General features: G+C 37.2%; 1 protein-coding gene across 1 annotated transcript in view; it reads left to right on the forward strand.

The window, feature by feature from the left end:
• LOC150100529 (uncharacterized) overlaps positions 1-11,740 on the forward strand; it is a 30,213-nt gene extending 18,473 nt beyond the window's left edge. Inside the window, exon 2 of the mRNA XM_090403056.1 lies at positions 10,403-11,740. Coding sequence (XP_090259182.1) covers positions 10,403-11,136 — 734 coding nt within the window. The 3' untranslated portion in view covers positions 11,137-11,740. The remainder of the gene's footprint in view (positions 1-10,402) is intronic.
• Positions 11,741-20,587: the final 8,847 nt, after the last annotated feature.

Consider the following 20,587-nt stretch of genomic DNA (forward strand, 5'->3'; position numbering starts at 1 on the left):
TAAAACACATCCGATCTGCATTTATTCGAATTATGAGCAGATAATCGCACTTTTCGGGGAGTCCTCTGCGCCTTAATCCACTTAGACACGTGTTTCCCTTACATGTGTCTCGCTTACTTTGCCTATGACATGCATCTACCACTCTGATGGAAGAAGATGACTCCGAGTTTTGCATATATGCAAAAATCGGCGTCATTCCTGGGAATTGTGTAGTTAGATAGCATGCGACCTTCGTGTTCTCACTGCGTGTCGGGCGTAAGCTACAGTAGACGTTGAGTGCAACTTCTGTGAATATTTTCAGAGAGAGAGAGAGAGATGATAGGTATTTAGGCTCAATGAATCTTTGATTCTCAGTTGGGACCTGCAGCACCATCCAAAGGGTCTTACAACGACTTTTATTCCATTATTAGGAGTAGGCGAGGCTGTTTTTTGAGACTGAGCGGGCAATTTATCATTATAATAATGCTCAGTGTGATGTTGACCAAAACGATCGGAATTTCAAATAATATCTGGAAACTGAGTGGAGAGAAAATTCATCGTTTTGGTTGTTTCGATTTCTTGTTATGGCGTAAGAAATAAAGCTTTACACTTGTGCAAAACCATTTTAGTCTATTTTGGAAGTCAGTTTTGATAAAAGCAAAAGGAAAGCTCAGTAAATCATTTCCATCGAAGTGTTTCTTTTTAACGAATAAACGCTGCAATTTATGTTGCGGTTACTCCTTTAAAAAAAAGAAATTGTGGCGGGGGGAGGAAGAGATAACGCAGCAAAGAGTCTACGATTTGAAGGATCCGTGTAAGGGGAGCATCTAGGTTTTTGCTGTGCCCTCTCCCTCACCATGAGAACATATTTTAAGAGCGGGAGGATTTGAAAATTATAAAGGAATTGCGAAAAAGAGAAAAAGAATGCAAGTATGGCTAGCAAAGCTCATAGAATGCAGCTACTGTTAAAATTTGCAAAAAAAAAAATAAAATGCAGCTAATTTCCGTAATTGAAATTTCAACTGCCTGATAAAAAGAACAAATTTCTATTGACCTTACGGGGCATCAGTTACCTTAGTCGTAATTCTTCATCCTGAATCTATTCCCGGTTAAAAATCAGAATTCTTCATTATTTGGAACGCAGATCTCCACGAGAAATTATTTTACGAATTATACTATTAAACGATTGTAAAAAACTACCATTTTTTAAAAAAAGTACTTTGAGTATTTATTAGCACGTGTATTTTAACTTGTTTGGTATTGCGACTCACTTGAAAGCTACACGTTTCTATTCTACTTAAGGTGAGAGGAAGATAAATATGCCCCCCCCAAGCGATACAAAAGAAAGTATATTTTGATTTATTCCTCTCAAAATAGTCACTCGATTTTAATTTTCCGTGTGCTTTTGTATTCAATTACGTATTGTATTCTGATTTCATTAAAATAAACCACAAGAAATTTCAATTATAAAATAAAAAACACAAAACATTGCATTAGTGGAGCAACAGTGAATTTAAAAAAAAGCGATTAAACAGCGCAAAACCCCTTAGTGAGGGAAAGACAAAACAGAGATCATAAAGAGGTCTAGATGATACGATTTACGGTGCAGAAAAAAGCTTATTGGAACTAAGAGAAAGGACGAACCTTATACAGCCGACAGTGCTTCAGCTCCGAGTTCAAGCCTGGAAATCAAGAGAAATGAGTACGTTTCCTTTACAGACCCTTTTATGGAGGTGATCGCAGCCATTTCCCAAACTAGTTAAATCGTGGCTTTTAACGGTATTTATCTCCAACTTTCAGATATCGTCATCCCGACTGAAATTGTTTGGATCTTTGAATGATTTTAAGACGCAGACGCTGAATTGAGTTAATGTGTCTAAAATAAGCACCATAAATTACAATCAGTGATAATCTTACTACCTTTTATTTATTTTGTGTTTACCATTTCTAACGTAAAAATGAGTTGGGAAGTATTTGCGATCTCTTAATGATGGTTTCCGTTCTGTTAATCAATAATTTTTGGGCTGGTTGGTTTATGAAAAATCCAAATAAATCGCTTAAAATTAAGGAAATCATGTGCGAATGGCAATGCACTCAATAAATGTCTTTCTTCGCAGACATAATATTTGCATTTTGATAGATTTGAACGTGTATTAGACGATGATGACAGCAAAGAATGACGGGAAAGTGCGATCGATTTTTGAAGTCTCACATCTTATTTTACTGTTTACTGAACTGCACTGAAATATCAGCGCGTTGTGAAATAAACAACAAAAAAAGTTAAAGATGAGTGTAAGAGAAAGATAAAGGAACGTTCAATAAAATGAATGAAGGAATTGGACAGAGAGAGAGAGAGAGAGAGAGATGTGTTTTAGTAATGTATAAAACGACTTTCTCAATGAATATCCTCTAATTAGGGAACAGAAATGAGGTAATTACTTTCCAAATATTTAGTCCACTCTGGGGCTTGTGTAGCCTCAGAAAATAACGTTTTCGTCCATAGTGCTAGGTTTCCCGAAGAAAGACCGGTCTAAGTTAGATTCTTGTCACCGAATAGAGGAACTTTTTCTAAGCCTTTCTTTGACTGTTCCCAAATTAGCTGATCTTTTTACAAACTAGCAAGCTGTTTTTTTTATCGCGGAAACTCGGGTTTTTCATCCCGTAAACTCAAGAGAAACGACCGTAGAACCCACACTATTTCAGACATTTCTCCAGAGTTAAGGACTACGAGATGGTGACAGGTGTCTTCTCTACTCTCTCTTCACGGGATGCCGTTTAATATCATTGATACTTTGAACCAGCTATCTCTGATTAGCTAAGGGTGGAGGTTGAATATTCCTCAGTCAATCTCCAGAAAGGTTAGAGAGGGCTATAAGGGCCTCGCCTACCTCTTTTCGGGAATAAAAGGCGTAAGGAGATTTTTTTGTTCTCTTTTCTTTTTCAATTCTGTCACAACCTACCACATATTATGAATCATCATCCTCCCCCCCCCCCAAAAAAAAGAAATACATAGAAATGTATCTTCCTTTATTTCTGGATCGCGAATTTCAAAAACTGAATCCTTTGAAAATTTTGGTTTCAAGTGCTTCCGAACAGCAACTCGAAGAGCGACAGGACATTGCGCCCTTCAGTTGTAGAAGGTTCTAATCGTCTTAAGGCGAGGAATCATTAGCGTTATTCTTATTATTTTTTTTATGAAGGTGAGTTAGCTAATCTCATAGTGGAGTTACAGGTCTTTTCTCACAAAATCTCGGGTTTTTCATTCTGCATAAGGCAAATCGCCTGGAGAATTTATAACAATTTATAGACCAAAAATACTACTGTGGACTGTTGATAGTATTTAGTGCCGTTATGTATCATAAACTGAAGAAATGTGGACACGGTGGGGTTGTGAGGAGTGCAGTGCCCTCTCGCGACGAGTCTAAGGACTGATCGCGAGATAACTTACATGCTTAGAGAAAAGCTTAGTAATAACGGTATAATCATGCAATAGTATTAATATCAATAATAATATTAAATAAAATATATTCTTTAATTTCATAATAAAAGTGCTAGTAGTACTTATTAAAATAATATATAAATAATAAACAGTTTATTAAATTTAAGAATTTAAATTACAAAAAAAGTCGCAAAAATTTTACAGGAAGTAAAAATAATTCTTTAGTTGAACACATACTGAAGATATTCCAGCTGCTAATATCGCAACCTCGCTTTCATAACCTTGTAAAAGTGAAGTCACAAAATCTATAATTATCATAACCGTGCTGCGTATAAGAAAGTGGCTTAAAAAATGAAGGGGAGGAGAATCTGTGGACAAGTTTCTTTAATTTCTAAGTATTTCTATTGTATTCATTGAGAAAAACGGTATGAGGAAGGCTGCTCCAAAGAACAGAGTAGATTAAATGAAAGAAGTTGATTCGATATGTTTGGAGTTGAACCGTATACGGGTGTTAACCAGTGGCTGCTTGCGTTCTCTCACATGCTTAGAGAAAAGCTTAGGAAGAGTTCTGGCCAGTTCAGTGGCCCATGAAGATGCTGTAAACATACACAGAAACATACCGGTTACTAGAAAGTGATTTTCTGGACAGATGTCACCTATTAGGTGCATAAAATGTTAGGAGGTGATGAGTATTTAGGAGTTCTAAGCGTAAAGCAGGAGGAAAGTAGTGTTTTTATGGAAAACGTTTTTTGAAGGCTGAGGGGGATGTAGATGCGATGTTTGTGCAGGATAAGGTAGATCCGAAAGCAGTCCAAGAAGAGAACTGATCTTCACTAGAAGTTGGAATCTTGATAAGAGAGTGAAGATCTTTGTTATAAAACAGGACTTTGTTTTTATAGCATTGAAATTCACGAGATTGTCTTCACCATATTTGAGAATGGCGAGTATGTTGGTGTTTAAGATATTTTTTATGGAAGATCTTGAAGCTGGTATCATCTAAGTACTTCAAGGTTTCTTGAACGGGAAGAAGACAAATTGAGGGTGGTGCCATCAGCAAAACTATGGCAAGGATTTAGATTTGGAGAGAGAGAGAGAGAGAGAGTCACTGGCATATAAAAAGAAAAAGTGTGGGCCAGAATTGATAAAGAAATCTGATGAGGAGACATCTACCACGACACACAAGGAACGATAAGAGAGGAGTCCGACAATGCAATCCATTCACCACAAAATATAGGAGAAAGACAATAGGATGGTAATTTGTTGAAAAGGTCTCGATGCCAGACACAATCAAAGCGCCTTCGTAGGCATTTGGAAGAACAGCGGGACATGGCACCCTTCGATTGGAAACGGCCTGAGTTCGATTCTCGTCGCGACGGAGGAATCTTTATACGGATTTTTTTTCAATTGTTGAGGAATGTGATCGTATGATCAGCAAATCAAGGCAACAAAATGAGGTCATGAAATCTTAAGTCGGAGAGATCGTATAAAAGAGATTACAGGTCTTCTAAAGTAAGACATCACGCATGATCCAATGTAGCAAGTCGAGGTGCGTTGTAGATGTAGAGAAAGCCAGTTCAAGTTCAGTGATGAAGAATCACTTAGACCCCAGATTTTTGTAAAGCCAATGTGGATTTTTTTACGTGGAATTTTGTTATTTTATCGGATTATAGGACATATTTCTATTATTTTTTTTAACTTTTTTTTGTTGTGTTTTGATATTTTATGAAACTTTTTGTGGATTCGTGAGAAAAACTGCTTACAACCGCAATAAGAATATAAAATTTATGTGTCCAGTATGGCCACTGCAGTTATGAAGAAGAAAAGGAGAGAACAGAAGATGGTGACCTATCCTCTAGAGACAAAACTCATTTCACGCATCTAATTAGCAAGGTGGGAGTGTTTCGCTGAGCGATGAAAGTCATTCCCAACTAGGCCTACATGTCTAGTTGGGATTTCCTCAAACTAGGGAAGGCATGCTTTTACTCATTAAATTAGTTTATTTTTAAGAAAATATGCCGGTCAATTTTTTTTATATATGAAATTGTGCTGAAAACTGTATTAATACTGAATACTTTTTTCCCCCCAAGAATTAAAATCGATGTAAAATGAAAATAATGTACTGTATTTATAGCTTACATCGATAAATAATTACATCAAAAAATGCTAAAAGACGTTTATCGATGTAATTATTTAATTAATAATTATAAAAATTGATTAATGTATTTATTTGTCTCCAAGCTTTGCCCCCCCCCCCCCTGGAAAATATTCTGCGGACGCACGCCCATGCATACGGTCAAATTGACGTTAAATTTGTAGCTCGTGTTGCATAACCCACATGACAGCACACTCAACCGAAACGGGCACGCCACGCCACTGATTGATACATAAGCATCCATGTGAAATTGCAAATCATTCCATCAAGCAGTTTGTTTTATACAGCTGTCTGAAGAAAGAGTGTTGTCTGTATCCCTTGAAATGGATAAAATTGAGTATCGTGCGGTTATAAAATTTTTTGTAAAAGAAGGTTTAACGCCAAAATAAATTCATTCGAAGTTCATAAGAGTTTATGGGCACTCTTCTCCTTCGTTTTCGACAATTAAAAAATGGGCTGCCGAGTTTAAACGTGACCGTACCAGCCTTGAAGATGATCCACGTGAAGGACGACCAAAAAGTGGATTCACCATTACACATCACAATCGAAACAGCAGTCAAAACAGTGGACAGAAGCCGCTTGTTCAGTGCCAAAGAAGACAAAGTCGGTTTCATCAGCAGGGAAGGTCATGGCATCGATGTTTTGGGATGCTAAAGGCATTTTGTTCATTATCTTAAAAAGGGTGAAAAAATAACTGGGGAATATTATCCTGATCTTTTCACCAGACTAGACGAAAAAATTCGTGAGAAAAGACCCAGTTTCCAGAAGAAAAAAATCATCTTTCATCAGGACAATGCACCTGTCCACAAAGGTATTTTGGCAATGGAAAAATTAAGGCATCTGCGCTATGAATTGTTGGAACATCCACCCTATCCCCCAGATTTGGCTCCCTCTGACTTCTATCTCATCCCAAAACTAAAACTCATCCTCGTTGGTCAGCGTTTTTCTTCGAATCATGAGGAGATTGCAGCTGTAGAGGGGTATTTTGCAGATCTTATTGAGAACCACTACAGGGAAGGGATAATGGAGTTGGAGCATCGGTGGAATAAATGTATTAGTCTTAAGGGAGATTATGATTAAAAAATAAATATAAATTTGAAATTATAAATTCGTTTTTTCATTGTTAGGCCGAGAACTTTTCAGACCATCTCTTGTATATCAGTGAAATTGCTATTCCATGTTTGGGCACTGCGCACCTAGCACGTCCTGAATATACGCCCCTCTAATATATTGAATAGAATTGGAGATAAGCTAACACCTTGATTAATTTCAATCTTATCTGTCAATTACCTAACTGTAACTGTCACTTTTCTATCTTTATATAAACTTTGCATAGCTTGTACTAATTGTAATGGATATTCTTGTTTTTTCATGATATTCTAATATCTGATTTTCTGATATATTCTGATTTTGTGCGTCTATTTATTACTATGCATGACACTTAGATTCACCATTACGCACCAGAATCCAAACAGCAGGCAAAACAGTGGACAGAAGCCGCTTGTTCAGCGCCAAAGAAGACATAGTCGGCTCCATCAGCAGGAAAGGTCATGGAATCGGTGTTTTGGGATGCTAAAGGCATTTTTATTAATTGTCTTGAAAAGGGTAAAACAATAACCGGGGACAATGCACCTGCCCACAAAGGTGTTTTGGCAATGGGAAAATTAAAAGATCTGCATTATGAATTGTTAGCACATCCACCCTATTCCCCAGATTTGGCTTCCTCTGACTTTTATTTCTTCCCAAAACTAAAACTCTTCCTTGCTGGTCAGCATTTTTCTTCGAATCAAGAGGTGATTGATTCTGGCTGTAGAGGGGTATTTTGCAGATCTTACTGAGAACCACTACAGAGGCGGGATAATGTGCTGTAATAAATGTATTGGTCTTAAGGGAGATTATGTTGAAAAATAAAAATAATTTTGAAATTATAAATTCATTTATATTTATATATGTATATATACCGGGTGATCCAAAAGTCACAGAAAAAATAAAAATTCAATAATTCGAAAAGTATAGACAGTAGCACGATGCGGATTTCACAGAAATGCACAGAAAGACATAGGATTTTTTTAATAACGAAAAAATTTATTGCCAGAATAGTTACATTTGTCACCGACAGGTGGCGCTGTAGCGGTCTCAGAGCTGCTACCTGTCACTATTTAAAACGTGAGGTACGTAAATTTCAGATGTAGTGAATACTGAAGTTAAACTTTCAGCATTTAACGTTTATTACTGAAGTTAAACGTTCTGCCAAGGTGAGTGAGGCATGTTATCGTTACGAGATAAAGCACTTTTAGTTAAGCTGTGTTATCAGAACTCCGAATGTGCAAGAGAGGCAAGCGCTCCATAGTGTAACATTCATGCAGGATGGAGCACCACAGCACATCACAGGTCCTGTCCAGCACCTGCTGCGATCGACATTTGGCGATGACCATGTCCTCAGTCGCTCTTTCCCGCACGAATGGCCACCAAGATCTCCAGACCTTACACCCTGTGACTTGTGGTTATGGGGATACTTGAAGTCACAGGTGTACAGAGGTCGGCTGACGTCATTGGCCATGTTGAAAGAAGCTATTCGCCATCGTGTGACAGGAATTACAGCTGAAACCCTCTTCGATGCTGTGCAGGGTGTCGTGCCACGTCACTTTCGTGCCACATCATTCATTCTCATGAATGACGGCCGTCACATTGAACATTTGTAATCCTAGTTGCGTTGCGAACTGTGCTGCGCCACTGCACAAACTACTGACACAAGTTAAGCGCCACCTGTCGGTGGCAAATGTAACTATTCTGGTAATAAAATTTTTCGTTATTAAAAAAAAACCCCGTCTTTCTGTGCATTTCTGTGAAAACCGCATCGTTCTACTGTCTATACTTTTCGAATTATTGAATTTTTACTTTTTCCGTTACTTTTGTGGATCACCCAGTATGTATATACTGTATATATGTGTGTATTCATGAGCATTGACTCGGTTACTGTGATACATTTAAAAAAGATATTTAATGACTAACAAACCGAGAATAAGTTAGAAAACTTTAATGATACAACTAGTTTCGGCTTATTATGGCCTTCATCAGGTATCTTTGTAGGTAGAAGAAACAACAATAAAAAACGGAAGATATTAAGAAAACTGAGAAGCACAGGTTAATTGTATTAGATAATTAAAAATAAAAAACGTTGTGTGGAATTTTTTCTTGCCTATTATTTATAAGACTATTACACTTTTTTTATATAATGTTTGTCAAGTAGCTTTATTTTATCGTCCTACATGTTTCGCCAATTTTTTTCTATCGGCATCTTCAGGAAATACAAACTAATAAGCTATATGAAGGTAACAGACTAGGTTATAACTGATGGTTCAAATTCATACAAAAAATTAAAAAAATTAGTATTGAACGAGGCAATGTGCGTGTCTCAGGAACGTGATTTATTCGTTATGGCTCATGATGTAATTGTCATGAAAGTTCATTTCTTTGATGTTTAATGATCTGATTAAAGCTTTCCAAATTTCTGGTAAGGTTAGACCTTGATTCTTGTTTAGGTTTTCAGTTTTACGGGCGACTGTAGCTTGAAGGTTCTTCAATGGTAGTTATCTTCTGTATGGGGCATAAGGCTCTTATCCCACTCAATGTGATGGTTAGTAGAGGCAAAGTGGCAAGAAAGGCCTGAAATGTCTTGTCTGTTGTTTCTGACATATCCTATGTGTTCTTTCCTTCTCGTTTCAAAGCTTCTAGAGGTCTGACATACATAACTAATACCACATGAGCAAGGTATATTATATACTCCAGAGTACTTGTAGAATGGATGAGGATCTTTCGGTTATCTTAAAAATTTCCGAATAGTGTCGATTGGCTTGAATGCTCTCTGATATTATGTAGTTTTAGAAGGTCAGCTAATTTTTTGGAAATGCTGCTGACAAATGGAATAGTAATAGTACTGATGTATTGGACGTCATCACGTTGTCTATGTGGTATATCAGTCAAGAGAATCTTGTATTGGCTGGCGCAGTTATAATATAAATTTGTCAATGCTTATCAGGCGGACTGTCTCAGATGATGTGTTAATGGTCACGTCCCATACTAGGACAAAACCCTAGATACTAAGTAACCTGGTTAAACTATAGAGAGGCCAATAGGACTGCATATTTAAAAAGGGGAAATTTAAATAAAGAACGGAATAAGTATAGGATGTTTTAGAAGGGAAGGATATACTAGAATAAGAGAAAAGATTAAATAAGTATAAAATAAAGAATAAATAAGAATAGAATAAACGAAAGTATATAACAGCAGCAAAGAGACTGACCCTGGTGAAGAGAGAACCAGTAAAATCTGCAGAAGAGGCAACAGGGCCATGCCTTCAGTTGTGTGAAAAAAAGAAACAGAATACCCGCCAAACTACGTTAGCTCAATTCTTTGTTAAGAGGAGCAGAATAATAAATTTATATTCTGAATATGTTTTATCGTCTTTCAGCTTCATGGTTTTCCTTTAACTAGGCCCTGAGGCATACCCTAATTCTTTTATAAAAAAAATTAAGGGGCAGAAAAGAAATCTAAGGAACGAATTATACATTTTCCATAATTAGGTTATTATATTCGATTAGTGTGTTTTCGATCAATGCGCCTGTTTTAAAGAACGCATTAGGTGCATTAATCGAGAGATTGGTGTATATATTATAAATTTGAAACTGTCTTAGCAAAAAAAAAAAATAATAATAATAATAATAATTTTGAAATTATAAATTCGTTTTTTTCCCTAACCCAATATTTATTTGATTTGCATTTAATTTAACGCATGCATTCTCGCTGTATTCTACTTCTTTCTGTTTCCTTAGGTGAGGTGATCGCTGTCTGTTCAGTAGCGCTTCAGAATGACGACTTGGCATTTGTCGGCCTCTACGCCGTGCGCGAAATCTATCGATGTTGTGGTGTTGGTGTCAAGGTGTGGAATGCGGCCATGCAACATATCGGAGACAGAAATGCAGGCGTAAATGCAGTTCCCGACCGACTGACCACATACCGTGACAAGGCCGGGTTTCCAGTAGTAGTCAGCGACTGGCAGTCGATGGAATGCGTTGCCGACGAGGTGAATGCAGACAGTCTTCTTAAAGGCTTACCGGGCCTAGAGATTCGCAAAATTAGCGACGAACTTCTCGATGCCATTGTGGACTATGATGAAATTGTTCACCATTATCGTCGTGACAAGATCGTTCGCCTAACAGTAAAAGAAGGCGACAGTGTGGCGATGGTTGCACTTCAGAATGGCAACAAAGTGTGCGGGTACGGATGTATCAAGCTGAGTATCCAAGGGCACGGACAGATAGGCCCTTTATATGCCGACAGTCAAGACTTAGCCGAAGTACTACTCTGGAATCTCATTCAAAGCTTCCCTAAGGCACGTGGATTGGTGATGATGTCAATTAACGGAAATCAGGAGGCGGTCGATATTTTAAATAAGGTCGGACTCAAGTTCCACGAATTGTCGCCCAGATGTTATCGAAAGCACGAAATACCAGTGAATCTGAACAAAGTTTTCGCGCATCACGACCTGAACTTCTCGCCATTCTAGCTGGAGATGATTAATTCAAAGGCCTCGTTAGGTGTGGCTTTCTTTCTTTCGATATGCATCACATCAGTGGAAGCAACACACAAAGTCCTGCCGGAATCCTCTGAATAATTCCAGATTTATAGTGATAGGAAGTATCATATTTCTTTTTTCAAGTGCACTCAGCAGATAAATGCACATTGAAGTTGGTCATCGTAAGCAGAAATAGGGCGATAATGAGTGTGCTTGTCCCAAAAAAAAAAAATAAATAAATAAATAAAATATTCATAACGGGAACGAGAACTATAAAAGAATATGTATTGTACAAGCATACGCAATTTCCTAAATGCCTCATATGATATGATTTTACTAAGGAAGAGTCTAAATGTTCTTAAACTGACTCTTCCTACTTATTTACCAATACTCCCTCACTTGCGACATAAATTCAATTCACTGACAATATTCGCTAGCGATAAATGAATTTTGAATTGGTATTAATACCCCATATAGCGTATGTCATTGATGTATACTCTTCTAAGTCACTTTTCCCTCTTCTGTAGAACTACGAGAAATATAATATTTATTGTCATTGCAATATATATATACATGTGACGTTTGTGAATTTAAGTAACTGTTAGGAAATAAATATTAAAAGGATTTTATTTCACTCAACTTACGTGTGTGTGAGTGGAGGGGTTTGCTTAGAAATTCTTCTCATGGAGGAATAATTTAAGAAATTAAATTTTAAGAAATGGCATTGCGCTCATTATCTGATCCTTTTTTAAGGATAAAAAATTTATATATTGCATTTTTTAGCGTTTTACACTGATATTACAAATAAATACAAAAATAAAAAAACGTCATGACATTACGTTACACTTTAAATGCTTACAGACTTAAATAACAGACTTAAATACAAACTTAAATACAGACAAATCGGCCCTTCAGAACACACGCAATTTACAAACAAAAAATACTAGTTGTGGTAGTAGTGGAGGTGGGCGGTAGATGGCGTTGATGGAGATGATTCGTAGTAGAGGTTCGGTGCAGTGGTTGAAACAGTTGTAGGTGTCCTCCCGCGATGAGTCTTCGGACTCCTTGGAGGTGTCACGAATAATAATAATAATAACAGAAGACATCATACGTATAACCCAAGCGCATAAATTTATTGGAGTTACAAAATGTATGATGATTACAAAAATCAACACCAGAGCATGATATCGCAGTGCCGCACAAAAACGTCGACAATCAAGAAAATACACCATAGGTGATAATATATATTATCCCCTGTATAGCAGTAATCAACTTAAGATCAGTTCTGTTCCGACGATTCAGTCGTAAGTTGGAAATCACCATATGAATTACAAGTACCAGCTAACATGCCTGAAGGCTAAAATGTGTAGGTCGGTCTTTCGTTAGATTTCTAAGTATAACAAAGAGACCTACAGTTTGTTTGTAGTGAGGTGATACAACGTACAAATGATAACATCAAATTTCTGCACACAGCGCTGTACTGGAATTCATAACGAAGCACGAGCGCGCACAGTTCTTCTGTGCAATTATCAGTAAATGAATCAGATAAAAACACATGGAGCAAGAGTACACGCTTCTTTATTAATTGAACAATTCACCAGAAAGACAGAAGAGCCTAAATAGCTAGGTAAAAAAAAAAAAAAAAAAAAAAAAAAATGCAACAAAGAAGCATTCTGAGAACGATTCACTTGATGCACAGCTTGTTACATTCATCTTTGGTGATGGGGAGGGAGGTGACAGCAAGGATGGTTTTTTTTTTTACTATTTTATTTTGTACATTACGTCCAACTTAGTCTGAACAGGTTTCATCCTCTTTTCAGCGTCAAATTCTGTAGCAGTTGCTACTTATATTTCTGTTTAACTTTGCTAAATCTCTCCATGTTGGGTTGGGATTCATTTCCTTAAGCAACCGAAAATTGCCTAATTAACAGAGTCAAATGCCTCCGCCAGTTTTTTTAGACTATATAGGATTTGGGGACTCAGCTTCCTCTGTCTGTGCTTCTAGCTCTGTAAGCTCTTTGTTTGAGAACTCTTCTTCCACAGCCTCCAACAAATGCTCGTACACCTTCATTATCAACCCCTAAATATATCATATCCCCTAAATCAGATTCTTCAAAACACCATTCATACATTTTGCTATCACCTCACGGTGATAGCAGTCCTGCGAATATATTGGCTGGCCTGGTTGGCCGAGTAATTAGCGTACTCGCTTTCCAACCACCAGGTCGTGGATCCGAATCCGCTGTGCGCATCGATGTTATTCGATTGTCTTTAGGTGGGAGATGAATTTCATTGCTCAATCAGAACCACTGCCCCGTTGGAGGCCTGAAGTGGCTTGAAAAAGTTTCATGTTTGGTCTCTAGAGCAGGGTTTCTTCACTTTGTAAAAATAAATAAAAAAATATGAAAAATATATAAAATTAATTAAAAAATTCACGTTATGCTGTATCTGCAATTATATTATATTCCTTCCAAAAGTCTCTGAGGATTTCTCACCCTCAGTAGCAGCAATGGCCTGAGAAAAAGTATTTCTCCAATGGTATGCCTCGACGACAGCAATAAAACTCTGATCAATGGGTTTTAGGAGACTCAGAAGAGAACTGTAGCTCTGAAACTAACATTGACATTTAAGAGTCAAAAATCATTTCGCTTGGTTATCAGGCGTTGATACGACCAACCTCTACTGCTGTGCGCATATCTATTCCTGGTTTCCAGGTAATGTAAATACAGTGCATAAAGTGCAAAGCACCATGTTAAAGATGCCACAAATTTTTGAAATGTCATATATGATATCAGCAAGTGGAATTTTTAATTTTATGAAGAGTAGGGAAAGGACGAGAGTATATGAATGAAATTTGAGAATGAATCCAATCAAGAAAGGGATGGGATTGGGTTATTTCTCTCATAGATAGGTACGTGATTGCAATGGCTTGCCTTTGGAAGTGACGGATGCAGGCAGTGTAAATGAATGAATTCAGAAAACAGTATGACTGCTGGATAGGCTTATATGCAGTCTTCCCAAGTGAGACCCTGTCTCCCTGGAAGTTTCTAATAATAATAATAATCGAAGCAACTCGGCTTCTTACAAATATGGTTAGATAATTCTCTGACCATTCATTCTATATTGTAGGTTTAAACACGCTAGTATCCACTAGGACTAGCCTGCCACCATCTGAATGAAACCATCTAACTCCTTTTTAATTCATTCATTTCGTATGGTGATTCAAAGGCCGTGAGCCTCTTTTACGGGGAGGTACGGCACACCACCTCACTTCGCACCTATTTTTATCTGGGCTCGGGACAGGCGCAGCTGATAATTCAGACCTGTGGCTGGAGGAATTGTCTAAGTATTCCTGACTGTATCGGTATGTGTGTTCACGGGGCCGGTTTGCCTTCCCCGTGAACACACGCTAGGGTTTTTCATTCTAGTGTGGGATGAAAAACCCCAGATTAAACCGGGAAAAACCCTGCTGTCCACGCCCAAGATCGGCTAACCCGGCTACGGCTGAAGAAAATCCTTAAGCTCCTCACGTCGTCGACGGGAATCGAACCTAGGACACTCCTTCCGCAGGCATATGGTTGCAAAACGCATAGCCACCAGGCTAACCGCACGGACCCTTTTTAATTGAAAATCTTTTATAAAGATAAAGTAATGCTTTCTTTCGCCGAAGGTATTAATTTAATTCTTAACAACTATAACTTCATACAAATCACAAAAACACAGTCATTAAATACGGTTGATGGCTGAGTATTTTAGGGATATCCCCAAAATATTCAGCACAGAAGCGAGAAATTTTATGAGTGATCAATTTCTTCCCAATTCAAAAAGTCAAAACGACTTATAGGGAAATAAATTAAAACATTATGTTTATTTTTGAAGAAAAACTTAAATTCCAACATTCTAAAATGTTATTTTTCTTGTTTTTCTGTTAGCAAAATCGTCGATGACATTGGCGAAGTCTATTTCATGGTAATAAGTAATTCTTAATCAATTTTAATTTAGAAAAACTCCTCACAACGAGCAACACTTACAGCAATTATGAGGAAAATTGGCAGTACTATTACAATATTGGAACTGAGTTCTCGAGATTGCGTTTTAGAATAAACTGCAAAAGTTCAAAAATGTACAAAGTGCCGCCCGGAGCGGATCGTCCCCTCCGCCCTTCCCTAGATACGCTAATGGGTGTGACACAAGCAAGAATATCCCACCTCTTGATCGGCAATAGTAAAATTTATACCGGAGATAACTTATTAGTCAAGAGGCTTCCAGTTAGCGTAAAGTTGACTTTTGTTGATTGTTTCCTCTTAGAAAGAACTTTGTGGTAGAAAACATTTGCCGTCCTTCTGAGGATTGGGAATGTGGGCTAATATCCATGATGCTGCCTGAATAGTGAAACTGACATTCGGGACAACAAACCTTGAATAGTGAAACAAAATTCTGGCCGACTGGCAGAACAATCTGAAAAATGGCATTAGTACCAGGAAAGTTTCTGGTATCCACTGCGAAAGGTATTTCTGACCTCTTTCTAGAGAAAATTCAAAAGGGACATTGCAAATTGCGTGCTTGAAACAGTAGGTTGGTATTAAGAAAAAAATCATGATGCAAGAAGTAGAGGAAAGAAGACTGCGCGTTTTCATTGGTAATAGTATAATAGCACCTTATCAATCTGAGAGTGACAAAAGTTGCCCTTAGATTTCGCAAGAGAGCAAGCAGGGCTGATTGCCCTTTGAGCACGATTCAAGTTTCGTGCTTTTATTTCAAAATCAGTTCTGGCTATGCTGATTATTTCTTTGCAACTATTTCGAGCTTTAGTATAAAGAGAAAACGAAGACAGATTTCAGTGGGAGCTCAATTCAGTTTGCTTGGTTATTCGCTGGTATAGTCTTGGCACATTTCCTAATAATGAAGGCATCTTCCTCAGTAAATTTAATGTCAATTGTTTAAATTAACCATTTTTATTCATTTCAAAAATCAGTTTTAATATTTAACATGACTGGTTATTCTCTCATACAACCTTGGTACTTTATTTTTATTTCTTTCCTTTTCTTTTTGATAATTAAGGCTTGAATGAGGGTCGAGAATTTAATGTGGAATGAATATGCTAACTTTAGCACTTAGAGACGGGTGGCTTTATACTCAAATTGATGGAACTATACTGGAGGAAGTGAAGGAGATAGAATGTCGATCTCCTTGTTTAAGAACGTCAAATTTCTACCCACCATCATCCTAGATGTTTTATCGAAGGTGGCAAAGACAAACTCAGTGGACTGTTGCAATATTGAGAAGGGTATTGATCATCAGAGATACGACAGTAGCAGTAGTAGTGGTTCTGCAATATGAAGCCCTGATCACCACACACTTTTACTACTGTACTCAGATGTGGTCTCTAGGATTGGAGGGAATGAAGGTATTTTAGGAGTACAAAGACCAGCGATAACGTTATTCAGTCCTTGCGGAATGTTGGATCTAAGGATAGATTGAGGTCATGTAATCTGTTGAGTTTTGTGAAGGAAAAGGAAGAAATCATGGGAATGGTACACTTAATCTGTTGAAAGGTATTTTTACTTACGGATATAAGCGATTTTTCAAATGATAGAATAAGGAAATAGAGTTCATCCCTGGACGTCGAGCGAGGTGATTAAGGGAGTGAGAAGTAGTTTTATGAATGTAAAGTAGAAGGTGCATGGAATGAATTATTCGAGATGTCAATGCAAACAATGAATTTAATGAGCTGTATGATAAACTTTGTGTTGTCGAAAGTGAATTTCCTGCGATGAATAGTGTTATGTTCTACGTATGTTGAGGCTTAAGTGCTGTGAAGAATTCACGTTAGAGGTTTAATGGAATATTAACAACACTGAGAAAGGATTAAAACTAAATTTAATACTTCCAATATTTCGTCTCCGTCACAGACATCTTCGGGGATTACAAAAACTTTTTGTGACAACACACACAAATACAATACAAAGTGAAACTAAAATCCTATCTAGGTGATGCGCCCTCTATGGGCATTTGCAGGTGGCCTGGGATGTAAAGAGGGATCTCTAATAATTAAAGTTTCCCAAATTTTGGGAAGTTTAATGCAACCGTATTTGTTTAAATTAGGTTGATTCCTGAGTGCAGATGCAGATTCAAAGAATAGTCTTTCTTTTTTGAATTTACTATGGTGGAGCATGATAGTTTTTTCCAGGAGATCCTGTGGGATGTATCCAAAACATTGTGTTCTCTATTTGGCCTCATGGCCCAGACACATTAGATTCCTTCCTCAGTCACCTCAATAGTCTACATCCAAGAATCCAGTTTACGATGGAAAAGGAAAATAACAATAGTTTACCCTTCCTAGACACCTTAGTAACACGCCTTCCTAATGGTAACCTTTCTTTCTCTGTATATAGAAAACCTACTCATACAGGCAGATACATTCACAAATTCTCCCACCACCCCTCCCAGCAATATGGCATTATTAAAACTCTGACCAATAAGGCCCACAATCTTTGTTCCAGTAAAACTGCCCTTTCAACCGAACTCAAACACATACACAACACTTTCCTTTCCAATGGTATAATGACTACAGAATTAAAAAAATAATCAAGTCCTTCCCCATTCCCCGACCATCTCTTCAGAAATGCCATCACCATTCCTTACATCTGTGGTACTTCAGAAAAAATAGCCAGATCATTAACAAAGTACAACCTCCATACAGCTTTTAAGCCCCACCGTAAACTTGCTACCCTTATCCGCTCCACTAAAGACCAGCTCCCTCCTCTTTCAGCGCGTGGTGTATATAGAGTGCCTTGTTCTCGTAAACTTGCCTACTTCGGACAAACAGGCAGGTCAGCATCCATCCGGTTAGAAGAACACAGTTCTTACATCTGCAAACACGATTATGGTCAATCTGGCATTGCAGACCATGTTTTGGATACATCCCACAGGATCGCCTGAAAAAAAACTACCATGCTCCACCATAGTAAATTCAAAAAAGAAAGACTATTCTTTGAATCTGCACTCAGGAATCATCCTAATTTAAACAAATACGGTTGCCATAAACTTCCCAAAATTTGGAAAACTTTAATTATCAGAGATCCCTCTTTACATCCCAAGCCACCTGCAAGTTTTTAGAAAGTGGGATTCCCTAAGAAAGAGAGAGAACCTCTCACTATACGTGGAATTCTCTTCTTCACCTATCCATTATTACCATTTCAAGAACTTATATACAAAAACATTGAAATCTTAGAAGACTGGAAAATTGGGCCACTTTCCTTTTCCTCTAAAGCTATGGTACTTAAATCCATAATTTTCTCTTTTCCACTGTACATAATAAATATTACGGAAGCTGAAGAAAAACAGTTATATAGTAATAATCTCATGCAATTGTTTTTGTTCAGGCCAATACCAAAAAGTTAAAAAGGAATTTCTTCAACTATCAAAGAAGCATGAAGGCTTTTGGCTTCCAGTGCTAAAATTCTGCTGTTTAAGCAATACAGTTTCAAAAATCTGTAAAATATTGCAGACTAATCACACATGTGCAATACTTTCAGTACTACCTGGGTTTTCAACTCATGCTATTTAGAATAAATGGTTATAATGATTCAAAAGAATCATTATAATGATTCTGTTCTTGAGATTGTTCCTGAATATTACAACATTTGTGCTTAACTCTAAGAATGCTACAGCATTCTAGCATGGACATTCTTTTCATTAATAACAGTAAAACTTGGTATAAGGAAATATTTAACCTCTTCTGCCACAAACTTCTAGAGTTGGGTACTAACAATAACAATTTGTTAATTTATTGAAGTTCCAAGTATACCCTAACAGGAGGGATCTTGCTTGGAGAACTGCATCTGGTTGCCTTTCAGTAATGTCATCAAATGGATATACTTTAACATTGGAGATTCAGTCTGTGACATCTGACACAGACTGGAGACAGTAAAACATGTAATCTATAGCCGCCCTCTTGTCCTGCACATTTAGAACAGATTATGTAATGTGTTAAGTATTCCATTATAACAGAACAGGTTCTTTTTTTTGCAATACTCCCCCCAACCTGTCAACAACTGGAAGAGAATTTTGATTTTTATAATTAATGAGTTAAAATATCATTTATGGAAAGTTAGGAAAAAACATGGATTTGAAAACCAGCAATATGACATACAAATGTTCAAATGCTTTACACAATGTTGTATTACGGAAATTTTATTCATTAGTCTGATGATTTTTGTATTTAGAAAGAAGCATTGTACGAGATATCAAATATCTGGTTAGGTAGTATAGACCACTCGCATTATGCAATATTCACCAGGGGGAAATAAAATTCTGTCTATTTTCATTATGAAAGAATATGTAAATGGTTCCATCCTCTTAGGTCACCGTGGTCTTATGGATGACAATAGAGCAATCCCAGGTGGAGAAGTCGAACTCAATCTAGTTAATTTAGATAAGGCTAACCACCTGAGCACCAGTCATCTCCAGATTTTAGTTTCAGTTGGTATTATGGTTATTTAGTGGCATGAGACTGGTGAAAGAGGATAGCCTTTGGCTACATGATATAAAAGAGCTTGGGTCTTTTTTCCCCTTATCTCTCATACTATCCATCTGTCTTTTCTTTCTCCTAATAATATTAAGCTCTCTTTCATCCTATACTAATCATTCTGGGCCTATGATGAGCACCCCTTTATTATTTTGCCTCAATGAAGGTTGAAACCACTCTGATAGTCCTTTCCCATAATGCATAGCATTGTGGGAAAGGACTACCCTAATATGATACTAAGGCAATTAATATGAAGTCACTTGTCTCTATATACAATTAGCTTGGTTCTGAAGACACTTCATATGCAATTACACTTAGATTAAACAAGAGCACAATTTCTTGGCAAGTTTAATTTAACTTATAACCAAGTGAAAAAGCTTTCTCATTGTAGGAAGTTCACTCAACCAACATATTTATCATATTGAACCTTAAAATCCTTAACACTTGCAACATTCACAACATTCACCAACACACATTTTTGGTAATGTGTTTTACTCACTTGCAATTCTCCATATGAAAAACCTACTCTTCATATCCTCTTCTTCACCATACCTTCAAACAGTTTCCAGGGATAACCTCTCATCTTCCATTCTTTATATGACCCCTTCTATATTAATCTGATAAAATTCCCTTGCTAACTTAAACATCTCTATCAATCACCTTTTTCCACCTATCCAACAATCTGCGCAATTTACATCTCAGCTTCCTGATACTATCTTGGTCACTTGCCTATGGACCTCCCCATGTTTCCACATCTCACTGAAAACTAAGTGACTAAATCTAAGCACAGCAGTCCATGAGTGGGCGTATCAATACAGCGGCACAATCACATCTTCATCCCTCTTACAGGTGACAAATTCACTTGATAAAAGAGTGCATATACCAGGGTATACTTGGATTTTTCAAAAGCAT

This window comes from Typopeltis vanoorti, chromosome 13 (assembly GCF_054136105.1).
Source record: "Typopeltis vanoorti isolate ZY-2024b chromosome 13, IOZ_Tvanoo_1.0, whole genome shotgun sequence".
In the NCBI taxonomy this organism is placed as follows: domain Eukaryota; kingdom Metazoa; phylum Arthropoda; class Arachnida; order Uropygi; family Thelyphonidae; genus Typopeltis; species Typopeltis vanoorti.